Source organism: Saccopteryx bilineata, chromosome 1 (assembly GCF_036850765.1).
Source record: "Saccopteryx bilineata isolate mSacBil1 chromosome 1, mSacBil1_pri_phased_curated, whole genome shotgun sequence".
Classification (NCBI taxonomy): domain Eukaryota; kingdom Metazoa; phylum Chordata; class Mammalia; order Chiroptera; family Emballonuridae; genus Saccopteryx; species Saccopteryx bilineata.
Window position 1 is genome coordinate 139,954,119 of NC_089490.1, and position 27,997 is coordinate 139,982,115.

Below are 27,997 nucleotides of genomic sequence, written 5' to 3' on the forward strand. Positions count from 1 at the left end.
TCGGGAGAGACTCTAGGTTCCTGGGTTGATCCCTCCCGGTGAGAGGTGCTGGGAGGTGAGGCCCTGGAGGCAGGCAAGTATTGGAACACTGGCAGAAGACAGGCATACCAGATGACTAATCGCTGGAGAACATGAATGGGGCTCCCAGGTGGTGGAGCGACTGGGCCGAGTGGAACGGAGGGAGTAGCCTAGAGGGGGAAGAGGATTGGCTACAAAGCCGAAGATGAGCAGGCCCAGCAGCCAGTCGTAGAGGCCGTGGGCGGTGCGACACGGGCGGGGCTCCACTGTGCAAGGTGCAGTTTGGCCCTGAGCATGGCGGGTAGAGGTGCCCTCGGACGCACCGCGTGTGATCCCGAGGGTGTCTAGAGTGAAGTTGGGCCATCACAGCCGAAGGACTCATGAATAATCTTCCAGCTCCTCACTCCCCACTACTACCCTGCAAAGGACATGGAGAGGGCAAACTCGCTAGAGGTCACTCTGGCTCGCCCTCTGCAGCCCTGGGTTAGTGTGAAGATGTGGAATCCTATTCATGCGCTGTCATTTTTCTGGAAATGTTTGACTTCTCTGAGTTCAGTGACATCCCAGTCCGTCCTCTTCCCTGATAAGCCTTTTGTGAACTGTAAGCCTTTTGATCATCTTAACCATAACCCCATGAGTTCAAAGCGACTATTGGCCCCCTTTTTCAGAAACCAGAGCACAGAGATGTGAAGCTCTTTGCCTAACATCACAAAGTACTTCAATGGCTGGATCTGGGTGTGAATCTACAGCAGTCTGCTCTTTGGAAGGGGATAAGGCAAATGTCAAATAGCCTCTGAGCCACTGCACAATCTTGGGCACTTTTGAGTTTCCTCATGGGAAAATGATTCCTACATCCGGAGAATTTATATCCCTGCCCTCACCTTGATCTTCTGGTAAAAGCCTTTGACCCACAGAAGGTCATAGCTTGTGAGCCTCAGCTTCTCTGTGAGGTGTGGTTCTTGGAATTCCTGGCAGAAAGACACCAGCAGTTTAGGGATCCATCTGTCATTCGGAGCTCTGCTGTCACTGGCACCTCCTCCAAACCTACCCATTCTCTGACTCCCTTAATCTCCAGGGCAGAGAGGGTTACAAATGTTTCCAAATACTGGCTCTTATTACTTCAGGTGCAGGCTGGGGGTGGTGGAGATGCAGTTCAGAACCAGGGAGTCCTGGAAGGGAGGAGCAAGGCTGAGCTAAGCCTTAATAAGGGCTCACAGTTCAGGGCTGTACTAGTCCCCATATGTGCTTAATCCATGACGTGTCAAAGGGCCCTCTTGTAGAAAATGACTGGGACTCATACCATGGAAGTCACAGCTCAACAACATCATCTGGTACCTGATATTCCCATGATATTCCTGCCTTCCATACCTTTTCGCTGTGGTTTGCTTCCCCACATCTTTAAGGTCCTGGTCTCCTTTCTGCCTTCTGGCAAAAAGGAAGAACCCAGAGTCTGCTGAACACATACTGAAATGTTAGGTCCTTGCCAGGCTGGTGCTTCCCAAACACCTGTCACCATGTGACTTTCAGATTTGGGGGGTGGGGGGTGACAGTGCCTACTTTACAAATGAGAAGCTAGCTCCATGCTACAAGTGTTCCTTGCTGGAAGGGCTCAGGGCTGGGTTTGAATCCCTGCTCTTTTTTATTTACTTATTGATTTTAGAGAGAGAGGAGGAGAGGGGGAGGGAAAGAGAGAGAGAGAGAGAGAAACATTGATCTGTTTCTGTGTATGCCCTGACTGGGAATCAAACCAGCAACTTCTGTGCATGGGGATGATGGATCTAACCAACCACAGCTGAATCCCTGCTATTTTGGACTTGTTGGATATAGGACCTTCATCGAGTAACTCAAACTCCCTGCTTCAGCTTCTCCAACTACCTCCCAGGGTTGACAGTGGCATTATTGAATGGAAGTAAAACAACTGCATTGTCTGCGAGTGCTTGCTGAATATTCGTGGACAAATTGTTCTTGGGGGCCTGTTTCTCTTTTTGTAAATATAACTTTAAGGGATGTGAACATAGACCAACTATGGGTGTAGTCTGCCACCCAAAAAGGGAGATATTAATGGCAGAGGAGTCCCCACTCACAGCACCTACCTGCCAGGCCCAGAGGAAAGCAGCAAGCTCCTGGAAAGTTCCAAGGTACCCCCACAGACATTGCCAACTGAGGCAAAGGTCAGGCAGTGGCCTAGCACCCAGCTGCTTCTCCTGATGGTGCCAGAAACACTGGGCTCTGGCTTCTGTTTGCTTGTCAGCAAGCTGGTGCCAGCCAACCTTCCTGCAGTCTTCCAACAATGTCAGGCAAAGCCTTTTGGCATCATCAGCTGATACCTCACAATGGGCACCTAAGTTATGCTTGGCCACGGTGCCCAGGATCCTAGCTAACTCTTCTGAGTTGGCCTGGCTCACCCTGGGCAGGACACTACCTCTTTAACCCCATTTTCTCTACCTTTCAGGGATCCCAGGAATCATCTCACACAATAGCAAAGAGCCAGGCATAGTGACAGGGCTTAATCAACACAGACAAGAGAGCCATTTGCCCAGTAAGGTTAGCAATGTTGGCAAAAGAGTTGCCAGCCCATCACATATTGGCTAGTCTATTTCTTATTTGAAAAATGGGGTTCACAGGCCCTGCCTCTCAAAGCCTAGGCCCTCAGTTTGCAAACCAAGAGCCTAGGCTCTTCCCTGGCTGGAGGGACATGTCCTGGACACAACAGTGACTACAACCAAGCCCAACTGGTCTCAAGACATTCTCACTCAGTTCCCCAAAGGCTCTGCAGCCTGGTCACTTATCCAAGAGCACCCAGTAACAGAGGCACGGCCTGAACCTGCTGGCACCTCCCTTGCAGTGGTGTCCCCTTCAGCCCACGTATTATAGTCATCAACAAGGCTGACGAGCACTCCTTGGTGGAATGTGGCGCTGGGCATATCCCCACCAAGCTTTGCAGGGAGCTATGACCCAGTGCAACAACAACACTTTAGCCTGTTTTCAGGAGAGGAGGCTGAGGCTAACCTGAGGTGGCAGAGCAGTGACTGAAACACAGGAAGAGCCAACTTCTGTGAAATGTGGGGTCTTCAGCAGGGTGTGGAATACTCAGCCCAGCCTGAGGATGTCCAAACAGGCTCTGAGTGCACCCACTGAAGATGCCCATTTCCTCAGGCTAAGGTGGGAAGAACTGATAAATGGGAGCTGCCCTAGGAAGGCTGGCTGGGGACCCAGGGGAGGGCCCTGGGCTGTGGAGGAGGCTTTCTCTCCAACCACCTTGTGGTATTTATTCAGGTATATGTTCAGAACTGTTTACAGGAAGCTGGAGCAGAGCAGGGAGACAAGGGCCTACTCACACAAAGTAGGGGGACAAACAGGAAGGCATACAAATAAGGGGACCTCAGCTGGCATCAGAGGACAGAGGCATAGCACAAGGGGGCATGGGACTGTGGCACTGCAAAAGGGAGAGGGCAGAAAGAAGGGTATTCTAAACAGAGGACACAGCATGCGCAAAGGCCTTGAGGTGGGGAGGCTGGTGTAGCTGGAATCACGCTTAAAGGAGAGCATGAAGATGAGAGTGGGAAATGGGCAGGCAGGGCCTGGAGTACAGTTTGGTTTTATTTTTATTTTTAAATTATTTTTATTTATTGATTTTAGAGAGAGGAAGGGGGAGACAGAGAGATACCTGAGTTGTTACTCCACTTACTCATGCATTCATTGGTCATTTCTTTTATGTGTCCTGACCAGTATCAAACTCACAACCTTGGCATATCCAATCTCGTTTTATGAGGAGGGCACTGGGGAGCCACAGGCAGGCTGAGAGCAGAGGTGGGGCAGGAATCACAGAACAACACTTCACACTTCCTCAGAAACTTGCTGGCAGAATCTCCCCCATCCTCCATCATGCAACAGATGAAGAAAATGAGGCTCACAGAGCCTGAGGACTGCCCCAAGCTTACAGGACTGTTCCAAGGTCACATAGGTGGCCGACTCAGAAGTCAAAGTCAGGAGGCAGCCTAGAGCAGACAAACGTCCTTCTCCTACACCCTGGCCAAGTCCCTGATGAGAGGGGTCAGGGTAGGGTAACTGGGGCAGAGGGACATGTCAGCCCCAATCAGCTGGCAGGGCTCACCCAGTTGGAAGCAGGGGAGACTTAGACACCACAGGGAGGTGGGGCCAGGGTGATGCCTCTCACAGCTATTTGTATTGGCCAATTTCCATGGAAACCAGAAGCCTCCTGGGAAAAAGGCTTGAACTGACATCAAGAGTGGAACTGGGCCTGACCTGTGATGGCGCAGTGGATAAAGCGTCGACCTGGAAATGCTGAGGTCGCCGGTTCGAAACCCTTGTCAAGGCACATATGGGAGTTGATGCTTCCAGCTCCTCCCCCTTCTCTCTCTCTGTCTCTCCCTCTACTCTCTAAAATGAATAAAAAATAAATAAAATTAAAAAGAGTAGAACTGAAGCCCTCCTCAGGCGAGGGGAAATGAATGACCAACAGAGTGGGGATGCCAAGAGAGTAGAGGGGCTAAAAGGTGCAGGCTAGAGGAGCCTGACCTGGTACCTGAAGCCCACCAGGGGTCTTGATGCTGCTCTGACCCTCACCAGACCATGTGAAATACATGAGCTGCCAGGGGACTATGACTGCAAGAAGGAGAGTTGGGGTCTGCCAGGCACAGCTACCTGGGGACCCCAAGAACACTTAGGAGTGACACAGGCATCAGAGGTAGCAACAGGGATATCAATCCTACAGATGGGGAAATTAAGCTTCAGAGAGAAGGCAGGCTGCCCAAGTCACCCTGCAAGCAAGGACCTCAATGTGGTCAGGAGGGGGATAGCAAGAGGATTCTCCTGAGATGACCAAGGTGAAGCTAAGACAACCAAGCACCTGCCATGTTCCAGCTGTGCTCCAACACTGGAGTGGGGCTCTCTAACCCTCTGCCCACTCCCAGTTTTACAGAGGATCAAATCGAAGCTCAGGGAGGTTATGTCACTTACTGAAGGCCACACAGCTGAGTGAGGGCTGGATGCTGAGCTCCCCAAGGTGATACATGCTCATAAGCAGCGACCTTGGCAACTGTGGCCCCAGCAGCCTGACTGTCTAAGGGCAACATCAGATCCCATCAAAACTTCTCCACTTTCCTCAGCGACCTCATGGCCTGTCCAAATGTCCACCCCTCCCATTCTCTGAGACCACTGTGCAGCCCCATGCCCCAAAATGCCATGGAAGAGACCCCTCCATTCTTAAACAAGTGGTTTTTTATTTTTTTATTTTTTCAACTAGTCTTTTATTACCAGGCACCACTTAGCTGGCCTGGAGCCACAAAGATGGACCAGCCTCAGTCCCTGCCCTCTGGTCAGGAGAGCAAGGTATTTTTGACCAATTTACAGGTAAGAAAAATATGAGCAGGGCAAGAATGGGCTTGAAGAGGCAGTAGCCAGATTCCTGACCTACTCTGAGACTGGCCAGTGTGGTTGACAAATTTCAGATAGCCCTTTTCCCCAAGCAATGCTGAGAAGGCCCTTCTGGTAGAAAGGGCTGAAAGGGCTAGGCAGGATGGGTGATACTAGCACTGTCAGCTAGTGATGGGAGCACAGGACCCAGTGTAGATGCTTTACCAGTGCTCCCTTCCCACCTGCCAGCTGAGTTGGGGGAGGAATCTGGGAGGCAGAATGGCAGGACATGGATTTCCCCATTTCCTGAGTCACACGACTCACCCTGAATCACGATCTAGACTGAGGCTGGATCACGGTGCCAGGTTGCCCTTCTGGCCAGTCCACAGCTCTCGGAGCTCTACACAGCAGCCCAAGTCCCGCAGGGCGGCCTTGGCCACGTCCTCGCAGTCTTGGTGGACAACACTGGCCTGTACAATGAGTGCTTCGGCCCCCAGGTCCAAGATGGGCTGTGAGAAGGCCTGGCTGCGGGCCACCAGGTTTCGGATCAGCATGCAGGCCTGTTTCTGGAAGAGAAAGCAGAGGTGAAGGCTGCTGGCTGGTGCATGGGTCCCAGGGTGGGATCCACTCTGACCTTGGGGGTCATCCTCATAATGCAATGGGTCAATGATGACCACAGTCAATATTCGGCAGGTGCCATACTGTGACTTATCAGGCCAGACATCCCTTCATTTCATCCCCTTATTTTTTTTTTTAAGAGAGACAGACAGACAAGAAGGGAGAGATGAGAACCATCAACCATAGTTGTGGCACTTTAGTTATTCATTGATTGTTTCTTCATATGTGCCTTAACCCAGGGGCTCCAGCCAAGCCAGTGACCCCTTGGTTCAAGCCAGCAACTTCAGGCTTTAAGCCAGTGACCATAGGGTCATGTCTACAATCCCACGCTCAAGCTGGCAATCTCAGGCTCAAGCTGGTGAGCCTGTGTGTAAGCCAGCAACCTTCGGGTTTTGAACCTGGGTCCTCAGCATCCCAGGTTGACACTCTATCCACTGCACAACCACCTGGTCAGGCCACTTCATCCTCTTGGCAGCCCAAGAAGCAGGGCTAATCCCACCCTTCCCAAGTGAGGAGACTGAAGCTCAGGGTGGCAAAGATCTCAGCAGGTAGGGCTGATCCCCCAGATGTGGATCCTTGGTCTCAGAGTCTGGCAATGGCTCCAGAAGAAAAGGGCAGCGAGACAAAGAGGGAGTGTGCACAGGGCCCATCTGCCAATTACATCAGTACTCCTTTAGTTAACATTTGCACCCTGCGTATCTGCTGTGTATGGGTGCCTAAAAGCACCCCAATAAGGCCTCCACCACCAGTTGGAAAGCAGATGAAGAGCAGATGAAGTGTGAGGGGTTCCTGGTCTGGGTGGTCAGGAACAGATAAGGTAAAGGACCAGCCAAGGACACGGTGTCCTGGAAGAGGGAGGAGGAGAGCAAAGGCCACATAGGGACTACAGTCTGGTGTGTCTAAGGCTCATGACGAGGCCCTAGTACTTGAAGAGAGTGAGAGTGGGAGGCGGGAGACGAGGGGCTGCAAGGAGAAGTGTGGGTTTCAGGCCAGGGTATGCCCATAGCTCCGCCCACAGTTCAGCCTTGAAGACTCCCTAGTGAGGCAAAACTACTCCAATTCCCAGCAGAGCCCCATCTACTCTCCCCATCCCCTCCTCCTCCCCAGACCTCTACAAAGGACCTATTAGGAAAGATCAAATGCTAAGGAAGAAATGAAGAACATGGACAGTATACTCTGGAGCAGGCGTCCCCAAACTACGGCCCGCGGGCCGCAATTTGGCCCCCTAAGGCCATTTATCCAGCTCCCGTCGCACTTCCAGAAGGGGCAACTCTCTCACTGGTGGTCAGAGAGAGGAGCACTGTATGTGGGAGCCCTCCAATGGTCTGAGGGACAGTGAACTGGCCCCCTGTGTAAAAAGTTTGGGGACTCCTGCTCTGGAGGATGGCATGTAGCTGCAGGGCTACAGGAGCTGGGAAAGAATAAGAACCCACAAAGCTTGGGCCATGACGGGGATGGGGACAGGGACAGGGAGTGCCTCCGTCTGGTCCTCTCCCTGTACACCAGTCCCCTGCCTGTCCTACTTCCCAGTGCCCACCTGCACGCCAGCATCCTGTGGGTGTGCCTTCATCGCTTCCAGTGCGGCCAAAGCCCCGCCAACCTCCACAATAACCCGACTGTTCTCTGGCTTGCGCAGGGCCAGGATGCTCAGGGCGGCACAGCTCTGCTCACACACCTGGAGGGTGAGTCACAGGGATAACTAAGACCAGGCCTACAGACCCCCACCATTACCAACTTCCCCCAAGACCTCACCTGGACTAACTAACAGTGGTCTGTCCAGGTATGTATCAGACCAGCAATAACCAGAAGAGTATCAGGGTGACAAAAGTATCAACCAAGCTCTTCTACCTCCCTCCCTCCCTCTGCTCACCCTGACTGTCACTCACCAGTCATCACCCCCTGACCTCTCTTTGCCTGGTCCCACCCCTTGCCCACCCTCCTTCTCCCTCACTCCCACTTGAGGAAGTAGAAAGAGCATCACACGAAATAGTTACTGAGTTGGGATTCCAGACCCACTGCTCCACCTGGTGTGCCCCCGTGAGTACCTGGGGACTGGCCAGGTGTTGGGTCATGGCAGCCACAATGGACTCTGTCCCACCTGCACGGACAATGGCATCCTTCACATCATCATTGCCTGCAATGGCCCGCAAGGCACTCAGCACCTGTTTCACAAGGTCCTATGTGGAGGACACAAGGGGGTCACCTTGTGGTGCAGCCAGTCCCCCTCCCACTGCACCAGGTACTAACCTCCTGGTTGCTGAATTGTGGAAGGGGGTCTTGAGGGAAGGTCTAGGGCTGTTCAGCAGTTTGAAAAACATTTGGGGCTGCCCTGGGGCACACAGCTGGCATATAACAGCAAGATTGCTATTTACTATATAGGGAAGGCAGGGGAGGTGGACCCTGTGGTTCCCATGACTGTGACCCCACCTCCTGCCACACACGCACAGAGGGGGTATTGGCTCAGGTCAGCAATCAGACCACCGAGGTACCCCTGGACTTGGCTGCAGACCCAGGGTGGGGCACTGACAGACCTGACAGGCTGCTGTCACTGGCTGAGGTCAGGGACAGCAAGAGCATTGCTGCATAGCGGCCAGGATCCCCAGCCCTAGGCTGAGAATGTGGAGAGGGGGTTGATAGGTGACCACTACATGAAGGAATGATGGGTAGAGGTCCCTGCCCTGTTATACAGATGGGTAAACCCAGGCAGCAAGTGGTGGGCCTCACTCAAGCATCACACAGCTGAGGAGTCCTGGGTCAGCCCCAGTGATATTCACTCCTGTTCCTCCATCCTGGTAGAAAATACAAAGGTGCCAAAGAACAGTATGAGAGGGAGGGTGGGTTTGTCTGCCCCAAATTTAGTTACCTATGGGTCAATGAAAAATAGAAACAACATTTTGGTTCTGGGATCAGCAGATCCCAGGTGTGTCCTGACTCAGGTTGTGTGGCTTTCAGGGCCCAAAGGGGCAGAGTTCCCTGGGAGGCCACAGCCTTCCCCAGCCATGGAAAAAAAGTCAATTTGAAACCCAGGGAAGGGGATTTCACACCCTAAGACGGCTCTGGATGCCTACCTGGTGGTCACAGCAGTTGGCTAACAGGGTTACCAGGATGCTGAGGCCTCCAAGGTCTACGACCTCCTGGCAGAACTCGTTCCGAACAGCCAGACGGGACAAAGTGCTGCAGAGCTCACTCAGGACGCTGGGGTTGTCAAGGAATGCTGCAGAGAGGGAAGGAGAACTGTGGGGGTTAAATGGGGGCAGAGGACAGCCACAGCTCCAAACCAGCAGTCCTGGTTCAAATCCTGATCCACCCTCTGCCTGGCAGGGTGGCTGCCTATACAAGGGCCTCAGTGATCACAAGAAACTATCTGGACCTGCAGTGCCCCCTACTGGCTGTTGGGGAAGACACTGGATACCCAGCTTTCCGGACCGCCTCTCTGTGCCCCAGATAAATTCTAGACCAACTGATGTTATCACCTAAAAAAAGAAAACCATAATAGTACTATAATTAAATGTCTGTGGCTATTTTTATGATCTTGGGGTGGGAATGACCTTTCTAAGTGCTACAGGAAACCCAGAAACCATAGAGACATATGGATCGAGTTGACAGAGCAGAATTGAATACAGAAATGAAGATCAACAGGGAGGACAGTCTGCAGTGAGTCTTCTTCTAGGGAAGGGTGAAGTTATAATTTATGTGAAGTTAATGTAATAGTTCGTGTGCCACACTGACTCCATGAGTGCTATTTTGGGTGTGCCATGGGAGTATTCTCTAGACATGGTGTCATCAATCTGACTTTAATCAGAGGGCCCTGGATAATCTGAGTGGGCCTCATCTAATCAACCGAAAGCCTTATGAGAAAAACTGAGGTCTTCCTGAGAAGGAAAAAGCACCCCTGTGAACTGTGGTAACATTTTATGACCCACAGATTTCAGACTCGAAAGCCCCATAATCATGTGAGCAAACTCCTTGCAATAACCCTATATATTCAAGTATTCTATTAGTTGTCTCTCTGGTAGAATCCTAAATGAAAAGAGCTCCTGTAAATAAACAAAAAAGATGCAAGTGACTCCTCAGAAAAGTAGCCTGACACCCAAGATGATCAGGACCTGTTACCACCCTCTCTCCAGGGGTGTGGAGGGGAGATCGAGGCAGGCTCACCTTTCTGGCAGACAGGGCCAGAGTCCTGCACACAAGTCTGGCCATTACCAGAGCCACAGGCAGGCCAGAAAAGAATCCATTATTCTACCACCTTCAGTGCACTGGACCCATCAGGCCTTTTTTTGGTGGGTGCATTGGACTGATGCTTTGGGGTCTGAATGCTGGTTGTGACCTCCCATGGTTGGCTCATTATGGGTACTCTAGAGTCAAGAATACACATGTGCACAAGAATTTGTGGCCAAAAGGAAGTGAGAACCAAAGTATAAACTGCTATCTGGGATCAGCCACGGGGAATGCCAGCAACTCCTCCCCCATCTTTGGAAAACACCCTTGTTTTTCCCTTTGGAAAGCTCTCTTCCCCATTCTCCACTGGTTGGTTAGAGCCATGCCCCCTCCTAAAATGGCTTTAGACATGTCCACAGAACTAGGCCCTGGCCAATGAGCTGGCTCTCCTAAAGCAACTAGGAGTAAGAATACTATTCCACGAGGGATGCCACGTGGGTGGTCTGAAGACAAGAGAGGCCTGGAGCCCACCATGCCTGAAGCATTCCTAAACCCCGACTCAAACTCTTGCCACATCTGTTCCTACCTTTGGCAGTCTCTATGAGCACCTTCAAGCCTCCATTCTCCTGCACAATCATCCTAGCATGGTCATGGGCATGGCCAAAGGGCACACGAATGTCGTCGTCAAAAGTCATAACGCGGAGAGCCCAGCAGGCCTCCCTGACCACACTAGCACAGTGTCTGTGCCGGGCAATGGCACCAGTCAACAGGGGCAGCACACCAGCCTTCACCAGACTTTGCCGATTCTGCTCATGTTTCAGGCAGGCATGGCGTATGCAGCGGATCCCAGAGCAAATCAGATCAGCTGTGTCGGCATTCCCGGCAAGACAGGCCATCAGCAGCTTCAGGCCCTGGGTGTCCAGGAGGTCAGGCTGGCCATCAATCAGGGCTGACAGGGCATTGAGGGCCTGGAGCAGAAGTCCCTGGTCGCCCTCTGCAGCCAGTTTACAGGTGGCAAGGAGGATGGGGTAGGCACCTTTTTGAGCTGCCAGAAAGCGGGATGCCTTCTGCTGTTTGCATTGCTCGCAAAAGCGGGCAAGTTGTGCTGACACCTCCTGGGGACGATAGCAGGCCATGGACTCCTGCAGGTCTTCTAGGGCCTAGGAAACATGGAAGAAGCCTCAGTGTCAGCTTAGCCCAAAGAGGGCCACAGTGACAAAGCTGCATCCCTGCAGGATCCCCTCCTCTGGGGTCTGGGTCTACACTAGAAGTTCTGTGGGGCCAGTTCCAGCTGTGTCACCTCCACACTGTGCCTTTAGAAGCCTTGGGCTTCAGAGGCCACAGTGAAATAGAGGCCCAGACCTCTCAGTGTCCATGCCAAGGAGCCACACACACAAGTGAAGATGCATTAAACATTCTGACCCTGGTTGTCACTGCACGAGAGCAAGACAAACAGGAGAACTGTCCTGCTGAGCTCAGTCAACCAAGCAGAACCTAAGAAACATAAAATGGCTGTTGTTTGGGGTTGCTTGTCATACAGCCATAACTAACCAACACATCCTCAAATAGCCAGCTCTCCAAAGGTGAAACCTGCCTTCACTAGACCTGCCTATACCATGTCTCCTGATTGTCTCTCTCATTCACTCCACAATATTTTTTTTTTCTGAAGAAGCAGGGAGGCAGAGAGGTAGACTCCTGCATGCGCCCAACTGGGACCCACCTGGCATACCCTCCAGGGGGCGATGCTTTGCCCATCTGGGGCATTGCTCTGTTGCAACTGGAGCCATTCTAGCGTCTGAGGAGGAGGCCATGGAGCCATCCTCAGTGCCCGGGCCGAGTTAGCTCCAATGGAGCCTTGGCTGTGGGAGGGGACAAGAGAGAGAGAGAAAGGAGAGGGGGAAGGGTGGAGAAGCAGATGGGGGCATCTCCGGTGTGCCCTGGCCGGAATCGAACCCGGGACTTCCACACGCTGGGCCGACGCTCTACTCCTGAGCCAACCAGCCAGGGCCCACTCCACAAATATTTACTGAGCATCTGCCAAATAAAACCACACTGTAGGCCCTGGCTGGCTGGTTCAGTGGATAGCACGTCAGCCTAACATATGGACATCCCAGGTTTTATTCCCATAACCACAGAAGTGACCATCTGCTTCTCTCCCCCCTTTCTATTCCCCTTTCATAACCAGTGGTTCAATTGGTTCAAGCATTGGCCCCAGGCTCTGAGGATGGCTCATTGGTCTGAGAGTTGGCCTTAGGTGCTAGATATAGCTCCGTTAATTTGAGTATCAGCCCCAGAGAGGGGGTGCTTGGTGGGTCCTGGTTGGGGCGCATGCAGTAGTCTGTTTCCCCACCTCTCATTTAAAAAAAAAACACACTGTACACACAGCTGACTCACTCAAGTTCAACTCTAAGCCTCTGATAAAAAATAATGAGGCCCTGGACGATTGGCTCAGTGGTAGAGCGTCAGCCTGGCATGCAGGAGTCCCAGGTTCGATTCCTGGCCAGGGCACACAGAGAAGTGCCCATCTGCTTCTCCACCCCTCCCCCTCTTTTTCCTCTCTGTCTCTCTCTTCCCCCCCCGCAGCCAAGGCTCCATTGGAGCAAAGTTGGCCCAGGCACTGTGGATGGCTCTGTGGCCTCTGCCTCAAGCACTAGAATGGCTCTGGTTGCAACAGAGCGACACCCCAGATGGGCAGAGCATTGCTCCCTGGTGGGCGTGCCAGGTGGGTCCCAGTTGGGCACATGCGGGAGTCTGTCTGACTGCCTCCCCATTTCCAACTTCAGAAAAATACAAAAAATAAATAAATAAATGAGAAAAAAAAATAATGAAAGAAAACAATCTGAACAGGACAGACAAGTCTAACTGCTATTCAAGTCCATGACCTCAGCTCCTGCCTAAGGAGGATCGTTAAGATAAACCTGTGCCCCTGAAGCTTCTGAAATCATTTGTGCCCCACCCAGTGAAGGCAGTTCTGCAGACATCATCAGCCCAAAAAGGCTTTGATTTTGCTAACTGTCTTGAAAGGCAAGGATACCTGTCAGTCAATCCTCACTGAGCTATATTTGTGGACTTCACTGAGTGTATGTTATAATAAAAAAGAATATCAAGAAATAGGTTCCCTGGGCTTGCCTGGTCAAGGCATATATGGCAGTTGATGCTTCCAGCTCCTCCCCCCTTCTCTCTCTCTATGTCTCTGTCTCTCTCTCTCTCTCTGTCTTCTCTAAAAATGAATAAATAAAATAAAAAAAAAGACAATTAAAAAAAAAAAAAAAAAAAAAAAAAAAAAAAAAAAAAGGAAGAAATAGGTTAAGCCCTGGCTGAAAAGCTCAGTTGGTTGGAAAGTTGTCCTGAAGTGCAGATGTTGCACGTTTGATCCCCAGTCAGGGCACATACAGGAACAGCTCATTCTGTCTGTCTGTCTGTCTCTCTCTCCCTTTCTCTTCAGTGGCTGTTCTTCAATATACTTTTCTTCCTTTCTTTTTTTAGGTGAAAGAAGGGGAGATAGTGAGGCAGACTCCCACATGTGCCCCAACTAGGATATACCTGACAACCCCATCTGGAGCCGATGCTTGAGTACTGAGCTATTTTTAGTACCTGAAGCCACATTCCAATAAGCCACTGGCTGTAGTAGGGGAGGAGGGAGAAAAAGGGGAAACCAAAAGGGGGAGAAGCAAACAGTCACTTCTCCTGTGTGCCCTGACTGGGAATTGAACCCAGGACGTCCATACACCAGGTTGATGCTCTATTCACTGAGCAACTGGCCAGGGCCTCTTATCTAGGATGTTACTCAAGCCAGTTGCCAGTCTTGAATTTTCTGGAGCTCCTACTGTAACAGTGAGTCTTGGCTGTAGGAGTCAACTGAGAGAGATATACTTTACCTAAAAGCTACATGTTAAAGTCAATTGCTAGTCTTACATTTGCAGTCCCTGTATCACTAAATCTTCTGTTGGTCCTGATGTAATTAATCCCACTGTTTCTAGAACTCTCTCTTCTATTTTAAATTTATTTATTAATCTTAGAGAAAAGGAGAGAGACAGGAACATCAATCTGTTCCTGATGTGCCCTGACTGGGGATCAAACCAGCAAACTCTGCACTTAGGGCTGACGTCCTAACCAACAGAACCATCCATCCAGGGCTAGAACTCTCTTAAGCATTTTGAAAAATATTTTTAGATGAATACTCAGCCTAACCAATTATCTTGGAACTTCCAAGATTACCAACTTTAAGATCAAAGTATTATATGCTGTGTGTTTTGTAGTTGTAACTGCTATGAGAGCAAAAATGCTTTTCTGTGCCGTTACTTCTATTTTACTGGGCATGAGTGAATTTGTGATTATGCTGGAAGTAGACTAAAGGTATCCTTTTCTCCTTTTCTTATAACATGCTAAGTGTTTGTGCAGGTTTGTTTAAACTTTTTCTTTCTTTTTTTTTTTTTTTTGAGAGGAGTGGAGATAAGAGAGACTGCTGCATGTGTCCAGACTGGCACATGCAGCAGTCTGGCAACCCCCGTCTGGGGCTGGGGCTTGAATCAACTGAGCTATCCTTAGCCCCTGATGCCAATGCTTGGACTGACCAACGTATCCTCAGTGCCTGGGGCTGACATTCAAACTAGTCAACCCACTGGCTGAGAGAGGGGAAAAGAGAAAGGAGGAGGAGAAGGAGGAAGAAGAGGAAGAGGAGGAAGAAGAGAAGGAGGAGGGAGAGAAGGAGAAGAAGGGGAAGGAGGAGGAGAAGGGGGGAGGAGGAGGAGGAGGAAAAGGCGGAGGAGGAGGAGGAGGAGAAGGGGGACAAGGAGGAGGAGAAGGGGAATGAGGAGGGAAACAGATGGTTGCTCCTCCCCTATGCTCTGACCGGAAATGAAACTCAGGACATCCATTAGCCAGGCCGACACTCAATCCACTGAGCCAACCAGCCAGGGCCAAACTTTATCTGAATAAATCAGTTCCTTAAGTTTTCTGTTGAGGTAGATGCAGGCGTCCCCAAACTACAGCCCATAGGCCGCATGCGGCCCCCTGAAGCCATTTATCTGGCCCCCCACCGCACTTCCAGAAGGGGCACCTCTTTCATTGGTGGTCAGTGAGAGGAGAACTGTATGTGGCGGCCCTCCAACGGTCTGAGGGACAGTGAACTGGCCCCCTGTGTAAAAAGTTTGGGGACCCCTGAAGAGGGTCTGCAATTCCTTTTTCCTGTCAAAATTCTTTCCACCAAGACAGTGTTCTACTGGTCTAGCTTAGCTGGAACAGGAGATAGCAAGCAGCTTTACAGCTCATGTGTCTGCTTTATTTTAATACATCAGCTTAGCACAATGTTTGATAGAACATTACTGACCAGAAAACACGGATGTCACATCTCTAGAAAGAAAAAACAGTTCAACTGCCAATGTGTACCTTAGATTTTTTTTTTTTTTGAGGCCAGAAGAGAGACAGAAACAACGAATTGCTCCTATATGTGCCCTGACCAGGAAATCTAACCTGGACATCCCTATGTTGTGCCAACACTCTATCCACTAAGTAACCAGCCAGGGCCAGGAACCCTCAGATTCTTGATCAGCAAAATGGGCTAATCACAGATTGAAATAACACATTTTAAGCATTTAACACTTAAGAAGTACTCAGTGACTGCTGACGATCATTGTTACTGAGATCCTTTAAATACAAAGGGCATCAACAAATCAGTAAGTTGGCCCTGCTGGTTGGCTCAGCTGTAAAGCATTGGCCCAACATGTGAAGTCCCAGGTTCGATTCCCATTCAGTGCACACAGGAGAAATGACCATCTGCTCTTCATCCCTTCCCCTCCTCCTTCTCTCTCTCTGTCTCTTTTCCTCTCCTGCAGCCATGGCTCAAATGGTTCAAGCAAGTTAGTCCTGAGTGCAGATGATGGCTCCATGGTCTCGCCTAAGGCACTGGAGTAGCTTGGTTGCAGAACAACAGAGCAGAGGCCCCAGATGGGCAGAGCATCAGCTGGTAGGGTGGATCCCAGTGACGATGCATGCGAGAGTCTGTCTCTCTGCATCCCTGTCTCTCAATTAAAAAAAACAACCCACAAAAACCAAATCAATAAGAAAAAAAATGATAAACTACCCAATAGAAAAACTGCTAGAAGACAAGCTCATTTTCAAACATTCATATCAAGAAGTAAAAAGAAGTAAACAGAAAAAAAGAAATATACAAAAAAAAAATCTTTCATACTTACTAGGAAAGATAGTCAAAAGACCACAACAATAAAATGGTCTTCACAAAACCTCTGAAGGCAGGAAATAGTGAGGACTGAGGGCAGGGAGAAATAACCACCTTGCCTTAGTCAGAAATGGGTTCATACCAGGGCTGTCTCCTCCAACTTCTCCTTTTACTACTACACTGGCCTTGCTCCCAAGAGAGTCATTTCATTCTCTTTGGGCCTTAATTTCCCCACCTGTAAAATGGACATAATAATCCCAACCTTGCAGGTGTCTTTGGGAGAATAACTGAGATAGCACAAGGAAGACGCTTTGCCAAGAACTGAGTCCACACCCCGTTCTCAATTAACACTAGAACCTTCCTGCTGTTTTACAACAGCCCACCACTGTTTGATGGATGATCTTTTTTTTTTTTCTTGATGGATGATCTTAAGAAAAGGCCTTAACCTCTGTGAGCTATACCTTCCTTGTTTGGGTCACTGGAAAGCAAGGGCAGGCTCTGAGCTGTTTCTGCAGTCAGTAACTCAGAGACAATACTGCCTACTCTACAGGCTAGTTTAAGGCTGTAATGTGCCAGTAAATAGTCAGTACTCAGAGGTGACAGACTTACTTTGATTCTACTCTCTCTGAGCAAACTCGGTGGTCAGAAAGCCAGAGAAAAGCTCCTCTGTGGTGCCCCCTACTCCAAGGCTTCTACCACTAGGGACAACCATGAGTACCATCAACCCCTGACAGACCTTCAGACATGTACTCAGGGAACTCCAGCTACAAACTCAGGCCCACCTATACATGCTGGACAGGGCCTGAGCTTCAGAGCCTGCATCTGCCATCTGGAAACCAGGGAAAAGTAGCTAGCACCTGACAGACTATGAAAAGTGATGTGTATGGAACCACATATGTAAGGTCAGCCCTTCCACATGGGCTGGCCCCTCTTACCTGCAGGATGTCATGTGTGGGCTCCTGGGGTCCATCTGCGGAGACTTTGGGTGCCATCTTTATAATGTTGCTCAGTTCGACCCCTGAAGGAGGGTAGAGGAGTCAGAAAACAAGTGACAGCCATCATCCCTGTGGATCTGCCAGCGTCACACCTAATGTGTCTTCTGCTGGTACCACCCACTCAGGAGGACTTCTGAAACCTGCCCAGGTCCCTACTTCAGCCCCCCTTCCCCCAGCCCAGACTTAGCAGCTTGGGGGGAAATTTTTACTTCTCAGCCCCATCCAGCCAATGGGAGCAGAGCAGTAGTGAGGCTGCACACCATCACTGCACAATCTGCATGGTGAGCTAAAAGGGGAGGGGATCCCACAGCATTCTCCCTTAGGGCTTCTACTGCTTCTCACCCTGGCTGTATCCCTGCCCTCACTGGCACTTCCAAAGGAAGTCCCCACTGTGCAGGACACTTCTGGGTGTCCCTCCAGCCCCTGTCCAATGTCTATATTCCACTCTGTGCCCAGGATATCAGCCTCTGACCACTGAAGCTGAACCCCTGGGCTCCTCTGGCCTCTGGCATCCGACTGGCTTTGGCCAGTAGGGAGCTGGACTTTTTTGTTGTTGTTGTTGTATTTTTCTGAAGTTGGAATCGGGGAGACAGTCAGACTCCCGCATGCGCCCAACCGGGATACACCTGGCATACCCACCAGGGGGCGATGCTCTGCCCATCTGGGGCGTTGCTCTGTTGCAAGCAGAGCCATTCTAGCGCCTGAGGCAGAGGCTATAGAGCCATCCTCAGCACCCGGGCCAACTCTGCTCTAATGGAGCCTTGGCTGAGGGAGGGGAAGAGAGAGACAGAGAGGAAGGAGAGGGGGAGGGGTGGAGAAGCAGATGGGCACTTCTCCTGTGTGCCCTGGCCAGGAATCGAACCCAGGACTCCTGCACGCCAGGCCAATGCTCTACTACTGAGCCAACCAGCCAGGGCGGGAGTTGGACTCTTGATTATGAGTGGTAGGGCAGGTATTCATTCCCAACTCCAACTCTGCCTTTTTTTTTTTTTTTTAAATTTTTTTTTTTTTTTTTTACAGGGACAGAGAGAGAGTCAGATAGAGGGATAGACAGGGACAGACAGACAGGAACAGAGAAAGATGAGAAGCATCAATCATCAGTTTTTTGTTGCGACACCGTAGTTGTTCATTGATTGCTTTCTCATATGTGCCATGACTGCGGGCCTTCAGCAGACTGAGTAACCCCCCGCTCGAGCCAGTGACCTTGGGTCCATGCTAGTGAGCTTTTTGCTTAAGCCAGATGAGCCCGCGCTCAAGCTGGCAACCCCAGGGTCTCGAACCTGGGTCCTTCCGCATCCCAGTCCGATGCTCTATCCACTGCGCCACCGCCTGGTCAGGCTCCAACTCTGCCTTTGTCAGATAACCCTTGTCCCCTGGTGTGGCCTGTCCAATGGTGGGAAAGGTTCCTACTGTGGCCTGTAGGGTTCCTAACCCAGCCCACAGCACTACAAACAACCCCTGCCCTTTTCCTTTTAGCCAGAGAGACAGACAGGGAGGGAAAGAGATGATGAGAAGCATCAACTCATAGTTGCAGCACTTTAGTTGTTCATCAATTGCTTCTTATATGTGCCTTCACGGGGTGGGGGCACTCAATCTGAGCCAGTGATCCCTTGTTCAAGCCAGTGGCCATGGGATCATGTTGATGATCCCACACTCAAGCCGGAGACCCTGTGCTCAAGCCAGATGAGCCGCACTCAAGCTGGCAACCTTGTGGTTTTGAACCTGGGAACCTCAGCATCCCAAGTTGACGCTCTATCCACCAGTCAGGTCAAACAATCCCTTTTTAACTACTTCCCTCCATGACTTGGTTTGATCATGACACCTGTTTCTACAAGTAGGTGACAGACACCCACTTTCGCCTTTTTTTTTTTTTTTTTTTTGTATTTTTTTTTGAAGCTGGAAACGGGGAGGCAGTCAGACAGACTCCCGCATGTGCCCAACCAGGATCCACCCGGCACGCCCACCAGGGGGCGACGCTCTGCCCACCAGGGGGCGATGCTCTGCCCCTCCGGGGCGTCGCTCTGCCACCTGGGGCAGAGGCCAAGGAACCATCCCCAGCGCCCGGGTCATCTTTGCTCCAGTGGAGCCTTGGCTGCGGGAGGGGAAGAGAGAGACAGAGAGGAAGGAGAGGGGGAGGGGTGGAGAAGCAGATGGGCGCTTCTCCTGTGTGCCCTGGCCGGGAATTGAACCCGGGACTTCTGCACGCTAGGCCGATGCTCTACCACTGAACCAACCAGCCAGGGCTTATGTTTTTTATTATTATTATTTATTATTATTATTGTTATTATTATTATTATTATAGAGACAGAGAGAGGGATAGATAGGGACAGATAGACAGGAATGGAGATGAGAAGCATCAATCATTAGTTTTTCGTTGCGACGCCTTAGTTGTTTAATGATTGCTTTCTCATATGTGCCTTGACTGTGGGCCTTCAGCAGACTGAGTAACCCCCTGCTTGAGCCTGCGTCCTTGGGTCCAAGCTGGTGAGCTTTGCTCAAACCAGATGAGCCCACGCTCAAGCTGGTGACGCTGGCAACCTCGGGATCTCAAACCTAGGTCCTCCGCATCCCAGTCCAATGCTCTATCCACTGCGCCACCACCCGGTCAGGGAGAACTGATAATTAAAATAAGTCCCACCTCGAAGGATCCAGCCCTGCAGATGACTGGGTAAGGTCCTGGCAAGTAGAGAGTGGGTGCCAGCAAGATGGGTGCAGGTAACCAGCCTGCCCAGGTCAGAGCATGGAGAAGGCACAGGACCCAGAGCTGCCACATCAGGTGAGAAGTGGAGCCATGGCAGGATAGCATTCTCATGTTAAGAGTGGGAGACTGGAAGGAACTGGAGGACAAAGAGTGGGACCAGCACTGGGATCAAGCCATACCACCCTACCTTGTGATTCAAACTGCTCCACAGCCTCTTTCACTGCCTCCTCTGGCCCCATCTCAAACTCCTCGATGTTCTCACGAACAGCTGCATCAAAGGTCTCCTGTGTGATGCGCTTGGAGGCCATCTTCATCCCTTTCTCATCAGGCAACAGGTTCCTGATGATGCTCCTGAGATGAGAAGATGAGAATAAAGCTTCACTGAGGGCAAGAGGTCAGCTGGGAGCCTAGTCACCATTTAAGGAGCATCTACTGGGGCAGGAGCTATAACAACACCCTGGAGAAATTCTTATAACCTGGATCACAGGATAGGGTGATAGCCCAACATCTCTAGAGCTTCTAAAAGTGCAGAAGATGGTCCTGGCCGGTTGGCTCAGTGGTAGAGCGCCGGCCTGGCGTGCAGAAGTCCCGGGTTTGATTCCCAGCCAGGGCACACAGGAGAGGCGCCCATCTGCTTCTCCACCCCTCCCCCTCTCCTTCCTCTCTGTCTCTCTCTTCCCCTCCCGCAGTGAGGCTCCATTGGAGCAAAGATGGACCGGGCGCTGGGGATGGTTCCTTGGCCTCTGCCCCAGGCACTAGAGTGGCTCTGGTCGCAGCAGAGCGACGCCCAGAGGGGCAGAGCATCGCCCCCTGGTGGGCAGAGCGTCGCCCCCTGGTGGGTGTGCCGGGTGGATCCCGGTCGGGCACATGCGGGAGTCTGTCTGACTGTCTCTCCCCGTTTCCAGCTTCAGAAAAATACAAAAAAAAAAAAAAAAGTGCAGAAGATAACAGGTAATTCTCTTCTGGAATGTTAATATAATGTATACCCTTACAATAAAAAATAAGGACAAAACAATAGCTTAATAATGAATAATGTTACATTAAAGGATTACAATATTACATATAAGGTAACAAAGAGTGTTGTAATAAGAAATTGTATATGACATACTCATACATAATGTGATGGTAATAGTACATATTACTATAGTACTATAAATTCCTCTATTATATAATTACATCTATAATTACATAAAGCGATATTATATTACAGCAGTATACTGTTATACTAATAAAAACTTAAAATAAAAATTAATAAAATGAATAAATAAAAAAGGTCAAATAAGAAACTAATAGAAATAGTTAATTTATAAATGGAGGTAGAGAAGACGGTGCAGAGGGCTAGAAACTGGATTGTTCTCCCTGAACCTACCTTGTTTCACAGGTTTGAATTTGGAACCCATATACAATAAATACTTTATGTTGTTAGGGGGAAAAAATGAATCATTATAAACCAAAGTAAAAATAAAAGCAATCCTTTAAAAGCAAGAGTGCCTGTTCCCTGGTCGTATAGCTCAACCAGTTGGTTAGAACACTGTCCTGAAGAGCAGAGGTTGTGGGTTTGATCCCTGGTCAGGGCACATACAGGAAAAGATTGATGTTCCTGTCTCACTCTCTCTCAAATCAATAAAATAGACATTAAAAAAAAAAAAAGCAAGAGTACCCTGGCTGGGTAGCTCAGTTGGTTGGAGCATCACCCCAGTGACCCAAGGTTGCAGGTTCAATCTAGTCAGGGCTTTATAAGAGTCAACCAATGGGTGCATGAATGGGTGGACATCATCGATGTTTCTTGCTCTCTCCCTTCCCCTGTCTCTAAAATCAATCAATAAATATTGAATAAAAATTGGGTACTGGCAGTCCTGGCTGGTTAGCTCTGTTCGTTAAGAACATTGTCCTAAGACCCTGGCCGGTTGGCTCTGTGGTAGAGCGTGGGCCTGGAGTGCAGGAGTCCTGGGTTCAATTCCCGGCCAGGGCACACAGGAGAAGCGCCCATCTGCTTCTCCACCCCTCCCCCTCTCCTTCCTCTCTGTCTCTCTCTTCCCCTCCCACAGCCGAGGCTCCATTGGAGCAAAGTTGGCCTGGGTGCTGAGGATGGCTCTGTGGCCTCTGCCTCAGGCTCTAGAATGGCTCTGGTTGCAACAGAGCAACAACCCAGATGGGCAGAGCATCGCCCCCTGGTGGGCAGAGCATTGCCCCATGGTGGGCGTGCAGGGTGGATCCCGGTCGGGCACATGCGGGAGTCTGTCTGACTGCCTCCCCGTTTCCAACTTCAGAAAAATACAAAAAAAAAAAGAAAAAAAAAAGAAAAAAGAAACTGAACAACAGTAAGCTGGGGAAAATGACCTCTTCTTCTTCTAGAGAATCTATCTAGTCATCTTAATGAAACCAATGCAAAGTGCTTTTTTTCAAGCTTATGCACCTTTGTTCAGATCACTTCATGTAATTGCCATCTCACTCAATATATTCTTAAAACCAAATCCTCTATAGCTCATTCTAGCCTTGCTTATTTAACAATATACAGGGCCATATTAAAATTTGAGGGCTGTTGCTTTAAGGATTGAGTTGCATAGCATTATATCCATGTTTGTTGCACCTAAATTGAGCTTCTCAGTTTTCTACTGCTTCCAATGTTCATAAATAAAGTTTTTCTCAAGGTGGGAGATTAAAACAAACAAACAAACAAAAAAACATTGTCCCAGTCCTGGCCTATTGGCTCAGCAGTAGAGCATCGGCCCAGTGTGTAGAAGTCCCAGGTTTGATTCCTGTTCAGGGCACACAGGAGAAGTGATCATCTGCTTCTCCACCTCTTCCCCCAATCTCTTTCTTCTTCTTCCCCTCCCGCAGCCGTGGCTCAAATGGTTTGAGCAAAGTTGGCCCCAGGTGCTGAGGATGGCTCCACAGCCTTGCCTCATGAGATGGCTTGGTTGTCAAGCAATGGAGCAGTGGCCTAGACAGGCAGAGCTCTACCTGGTAGGGAGCTTGCTAGAGAGAGAGAGAAATATTGATTTGTTTGTTCCTCTTATTTACGTACTCATTGGTTAATTCTTGTATGTGCCCCGACCTGGAATCAAACCTGCAACCTTGGCATATCAGGATGATGCTCTGACCAACTGAGCTACCTGGTCAGGTTAACATGGTCTTTTAAAACCATTTGTTTTCTAGTCCCAGGTCCAATCTAGAATCACACAACACAGAAAATGTGTTAGAAGGACAAAAGCATGGGAGTACTAGGACAGCAGTACTGGATTGCAGCAAAAACCCAAGTATAAATTTGGGCCCTATAGGAAACAGGCGATCCTAGTCCATGCTCCTCCTTGCAAAGGTGGCACAGAATGTGAAAATTCCATCTGTGTTTGTGCAGACACTCCAGGTGGGACAACAGGCTCTAGGGCCAGTGGACAGAGCACTCAAATCCCACACCCTTCTCTAACCTCCCTGTTTTTCAATTCCCTCATGTGTGACATGGGAATAAACACAGAATCTACCTCATAAGGCTATAGTGAAAATTCAACCAGTTAATTCCTAAAAAGCACTTAGAACAGGATGTTATACAGTAAGAGCTTAATAAATGTTACTTATTGGTTCCTTTCTTTTGTTGCTTAAGAGGTAATGTGACCAAATTTATTTGTGCAGGTGTGGAGCATAAGGGCATCAAACAGCCCACCTAGCTCAGTTGCAGATAGTCCCCCGATACTTTCTGTCCCAAAACAGACTTTTTTTTAGAGGTTGCTAAGGATTTTCAAGGCCAAAGGTAAAGAAAAACTATATGCATTTTTTGTTTTGAGACAGTTTCTCAGTGGGGAGTCCAGAGTGATGATGGTGGAGTTTTCCATAGCCAGGTACAGAAACTTCTGAGCTGGTGCCACTCCTGGCTCTGCCACCTGATATTGCTTGTTTCAGACCTAAGTGGGCCAATAATGAGTGGTCACTCTGTCTTAAAAGGGAATGCATATTTTACAGATGAGGAATCGGAAGCTTAGAGAGGGAAGAACCCACCAGAGTCATAAAGGCAGTAAGAGGCCTGGTCATCATGCTGTCCTGCTTCATTAACACCTTTCCTCCAAGCGAGTCCTTTGAGAAACTTCTAATATAGGAGAGGGGCGTGAGAACTACATAAATTAACTGAAGTCAAACAAAATTAAGTCAGGAACCTGCTACGTGCTGCCTGATCCAGAGCTCGGCTGACCAGAGATGCAAGCAGACCACAAGGAACCTTAGGAACAAAGAAAAGTCCTGCTAAGATTGGTTAATATTTACTTGCCCATACCTTATCATTTACCTATACCATAAAAGAAAAACAGACCAAAAAATATATCTTGTAAAGGTTAAAGTTAATTCCAACTCTTTGACACTATTTCCTTATACCAGTAATTTTCCATAGAAACTACAAAGAGATATAAGCTCAACATCCAGAGACAGTTGGGGTCTCTCTTCCTTCTCTTGTGAGAAGTCCACCACTCTGTGAAGTAGCTGTTCTTGCTTATCCTCTCTGTTCAGTCAACTTGCTTCCACTTTAACCTTTTGTCTGGCTTGAGTCTGAATTCTTTCCTGTGTGAAGCCCAGAACCCTTCTGTTTCAAGTCTCCCTTAGGGACTTGCCCCTTTGGCATCTCTACCAGCCCTTCAAGGTCACCTCCCCCTGCAAGCCTTCCCTAGCCACTCAGATATAGCCTGCACCCCTCACCCTCACCCTGTGGTAGGTAGTTAGAGAGACATAAGCAGAGCAAGGACTAGGCCAGGCACAGGTCACCTGCCTGGGATGTTCTAAGTGCCCAGCAACAGGCAAAACTGGGAAAACAAGGACCTCACCCCCAGGGTAACCTTTCCTCCACTAGCTTATTGCTAGTCATGTGGTTTAGACCCCCAGATTTCATACCATTGGTCATGCAATTTGGATCCTGCCCTGACCTTTCCTCCCCTGGCATGTTGCTAGTCATGAGAGTAAACAAGGAGGCTGGAGAATAGAGCTTAAGTTTTAACCCTTAGGGATAACATCTAAGCCTCATTTGTGTTTTAGCCCCAGGCCCAGAAAAGCAGCAAAGCCAGACAAATGATGCCTTGTCTAACATCAGGACCAACTGCATTGACAGATGAGCTCCCTGCCATGGTGCTAGCCAATCAGTGAAGACATGCCCCTAAAAGGACACATCTGGAGAGCTAATGAATATTGAGATCCTCCCCTAAAATCCTCACCATTAAAAGTTCTTAGGGGCCCTGGCCGGTTGGCTCAGTGGTAGAGCGTTGGCCTGGCGTGCAGAGGTCCCAGGTTCGATTCCTGGCCAGGGCACACAGGAGAAGCGCCCATCTGCTTCTCCACCCCTCCCCCTCTCCTTCCTCTCTGTCTCTCTCTTCCCCTCCCGCAGCCGAGGCTCCATTGGAGCAAAGATGGCCCGGGTGCTGGGGATGGCTCCTTGGCCTCTGCCCCAGGCGCTAGAGTGGCTCTGGTCCAGCGGCAGAGCGATGCCCCGGAGGGGCAGAGCATCGCCCCCTGGTGGGCAGAGCATAGCCCCTGGTGGGCGTGCCGGGTGGATCCCGGTCGGGCACATGCGGGAGTCTGTCTGTCTCTTCTCGTTTCCAGCTTCAGAAACATACAAAAAAAAAAAAAAAAAGAAAAATTCTAGTTCGGAGAAAAAAAAAAAAGTTCTTAGGATGGAGGACCAATCTGATGTGTGGTGGCGCAGAGGATAAAGCTTCAATTTGGAATGCCGAGATCTCTGGTTTGAAACCCTGGGCTTGCCCTGTTAAGACACAAGTGAGAAGGATCTATGAGCTGATGCTTCTGGCTCCTTCTGCTCCCTTTCTCTCTCCTCCTCCATCATTTTTTCTTTAAAAAAAAAAAAACCCACAAAAAATGATGGCCTGACCTGTGGTGGCGCAGTGGATAGTGTCGACCTGGACTGCTGAGGTCGATGGTTCAAAACCCTGGGTTTGCCTGGACAAGGCACATACGGGAGTTGATGCTTTCTGCTCCTCCTCTCTTATCTCTCTCTCTCTCCCCTCTCTAAAAGGAATAAAAATAAAATCTTTAAAAATAAAAAGGATGGAGGTCTGACCAGGCAATGGTGCAGTGGATAGAGCACAGGACTGGGACACGGAGGACCCAGGTTCGAAACCCTCAGGTCACCGGCTTGAGAGCGGGCTCATCTGATTTGAACAAGGCTCACCAGCTTGAGCCCAAGGTCGCTGGCTTGAGCAAGGGGTCCCTCGGTCTGCTGTAGCCCCCCAGTCAAGGCACATATGAAAAAGCAATCAATGTACAACTAAGGTGCCGCAATGAAGAATTGATGCTTCTCATCTCCCTTCCTGTCTGTCCCTCTGTCTCTGTCACACACACACACACACACACACAAAATGATGAAGGACTCCCTCTAGGGAGCATGTCTGAGCCTTTCCCACCTCCCTTCTCCCGTTCTTGCCACACAGGCATGTCGCTCCTCAAGTCTACAGGTCCTCATGAGACTTGCAACCAGAGGAGCCAAGGGAGCAAGGGGCAGCAGCAGCCCGTCCCGGGCTAACCTCTCTCCAAGGTCCCCTTTTCTCTGACTTCCCAGCCCTGCCTAGACTTTCCTATTGCTTCTTCTATTCTAGGTTCTTCCTTGTTTCATTGTCCCCAATTTTAAAGTTACCTGGACTTGTGTTGTGAAATACTTCCAGCACGAAGTCAAGAACTCAAATACTGGCTGGCCCTGGGCAGACCCGAAGGGCCAGGTCTCCTGTCCAGTAACAACCCCACCTCAAAAACTTTTCTCTGCCCAGCCCTGAGCTGCATAGATCAGTATCTGGCCCTGGGACCACCCCCGAGGTCCTTTGGTATCTCCCACACCCAGGACCAGGCCAGGTGGGAGACAAAAGTATCAATCTAGAGTGAATGGGAAAGATGGTGCCTGAGGATGGTCATTTGGAAGCCACCTGGGGATGAGCCCAGGCCAGGAGAGGAGGAAGTGACCTGCCTCCACAATGGGTGCAAGGTGTTGGGGGAAAAGAAGGGAATTAGCAGGGCCCTTAACTGACAACCAGGGCTCTATTCATGCAGAAACTTTGAATGGCTCATCTTTTTCCACCCACCATACCACACCAAGGCACCTCCCCAACAGGTGGCCTTGTCCGCTTCCTCCCTGCCACACCCTGTGCATATATTCTCCAGAGACCACCTTAGTCACCTGCTAATCCCTCACCCTGCAGTGTCCCAACCCTCTCAGAACAAAACACAGACTCCTTACTAGTTCTTTTCCTAGATTTTCTTACCTGTTTCCCTGCCTCTCGGTCATCCCTCTCGGCTATCCGAGGAAAATCCTTCATAATCACTCTGATTAAAGCTAACCTCATCTCCTTTCTCATCTCTCTCTTGAGTATATTATCTCTAACTAGTGAAACACGGTTCATTTACTTACTTGCTTGTATTGTCTAGCTTCCTTCTCAATGAAATCTAATCTCCATGAGAGCTAGGTCCAGTCCATTTTATTCTCCATCTTCTCCTCACTATCTAGGACGGGGCCAGGCACGCAGCAGACACTCGGTACACATGTAAGGGAATGAAAAGAAAGCGGAGGCCAGGGAAGTGGGGGTTTTGTCCTCGGGCGGCTTCTATAAGTGCCTTTCATTCTCCAAAACCAAGTCCTCGAGGACTCCCCACAGTCACCAGCCCGACCCTGAAGAGGAGCCCATTCCCAGCCCCGCGCGTGAAAGGATCTAGGATGCTGCAGCTTCTCACCGACTCTTCGCGGTTCCGTGCGAAAAGGGGTGGATGGCGTCAACGGGGGCGTAGCCTCTGACCCCTTCCGGCCGCCGTACGCGCGCAGGCGCGCTCACTCAGCCTTCCCCGCGGCCTCCCTTGCCGGGCAAAGCCCTCTGAATGACCAAAGGTGACTGTGAGCGCAGGTAGAGCCAAGAATGCAAACAGGTGCGCGGCGACGTCGTCTCTGCCTATGTCCCGAACTGCTCTCTGTTATCGCCG

General features: G+C 50.0%; 2 protein-coding genes across 13 annotated transcripts in view; one reads left to right on the forward strand and one right to left on the reverse strand.

Annotated features, from left to right (window-relative positions):
- Positions 1 to 1,168: 1,168 nt before the first annotated feature.
- Positions 1,169 to 27,891, reverse strand: ARMC6 (armadillo repeat containing 6). Of its 12 annotated transcripts, none has more exons than XM_066268742.1 (12): positions 27,435 to 27,555; positions 25,908 to 26,044; positions 25,237 to 25,781; positions 24,041 to 24,257; positions 20,235 to 20,398; positions 17,287 to 17,369; positions 10,760 to 11,333; positions 9,081 to 9,226; positions 8,058 to 8,189; positions 7,550 to 7,687; positions 5,719 to 5,960; positions 1,169 to 1,187 (listed from the first exon to the last, which is right to left on the reverse strand). In XM_066268742.1, the coding sequence occupies exons 5-11, from the start codon at positions 20,359 to 20,361 to the stop codon at positions 5,748 to 5,750; spliced, it is 1,413 nt and encodes a 470-aa protein (XP_066124839.1). In that variant the 5' UTR covers positions 20,362 to 20,398; positions 24,041 to 24,257; positions 25,237 to 25,781; positions 25,908 to 26,044; positions 27,435 to 27,555; the 3' UTR covers positions 1,169 to 1,187; positions 5,719 to 5,747. The 12 variants fall into 12 exon arrangements, with proteins under 12 accessions (XP_066124839.1, XP_066124823.1, XP_066124798.1 ...); XM_066268726.1 differs by lacking the exon at positions 1,169 to 1,187 and adding an exon at positions 4,194 to 4,419; XM_066268701.1 differs by lacking the exons at positions 1,169 to 1,187; positions 27,435 to 27,555 and adding an exon at positions 27,755 to 27,891 and having other exon boundaries at positions 5,259 to 5,960.
- SUGP2 (SURP and G-patch domain containing 2) overlaps positions 27,872 to 27,997 on the forward strand; it is a 39,383-nt gene continuing 39,257 nt past the window's right edge. The window contains exon 1 of the mRNA XM_066268624.1: positions 27,872 to 27,943. Within this exon, the coding sequence (XP_066124721.1) occupies positions 27,934 to 27,943 (10 nt within the window). The 5' untranslated portion in view covers positions 27,872 to 27,933. The remainder of the gene's footprint in view (positions 27,944 to 27,997) is intronic.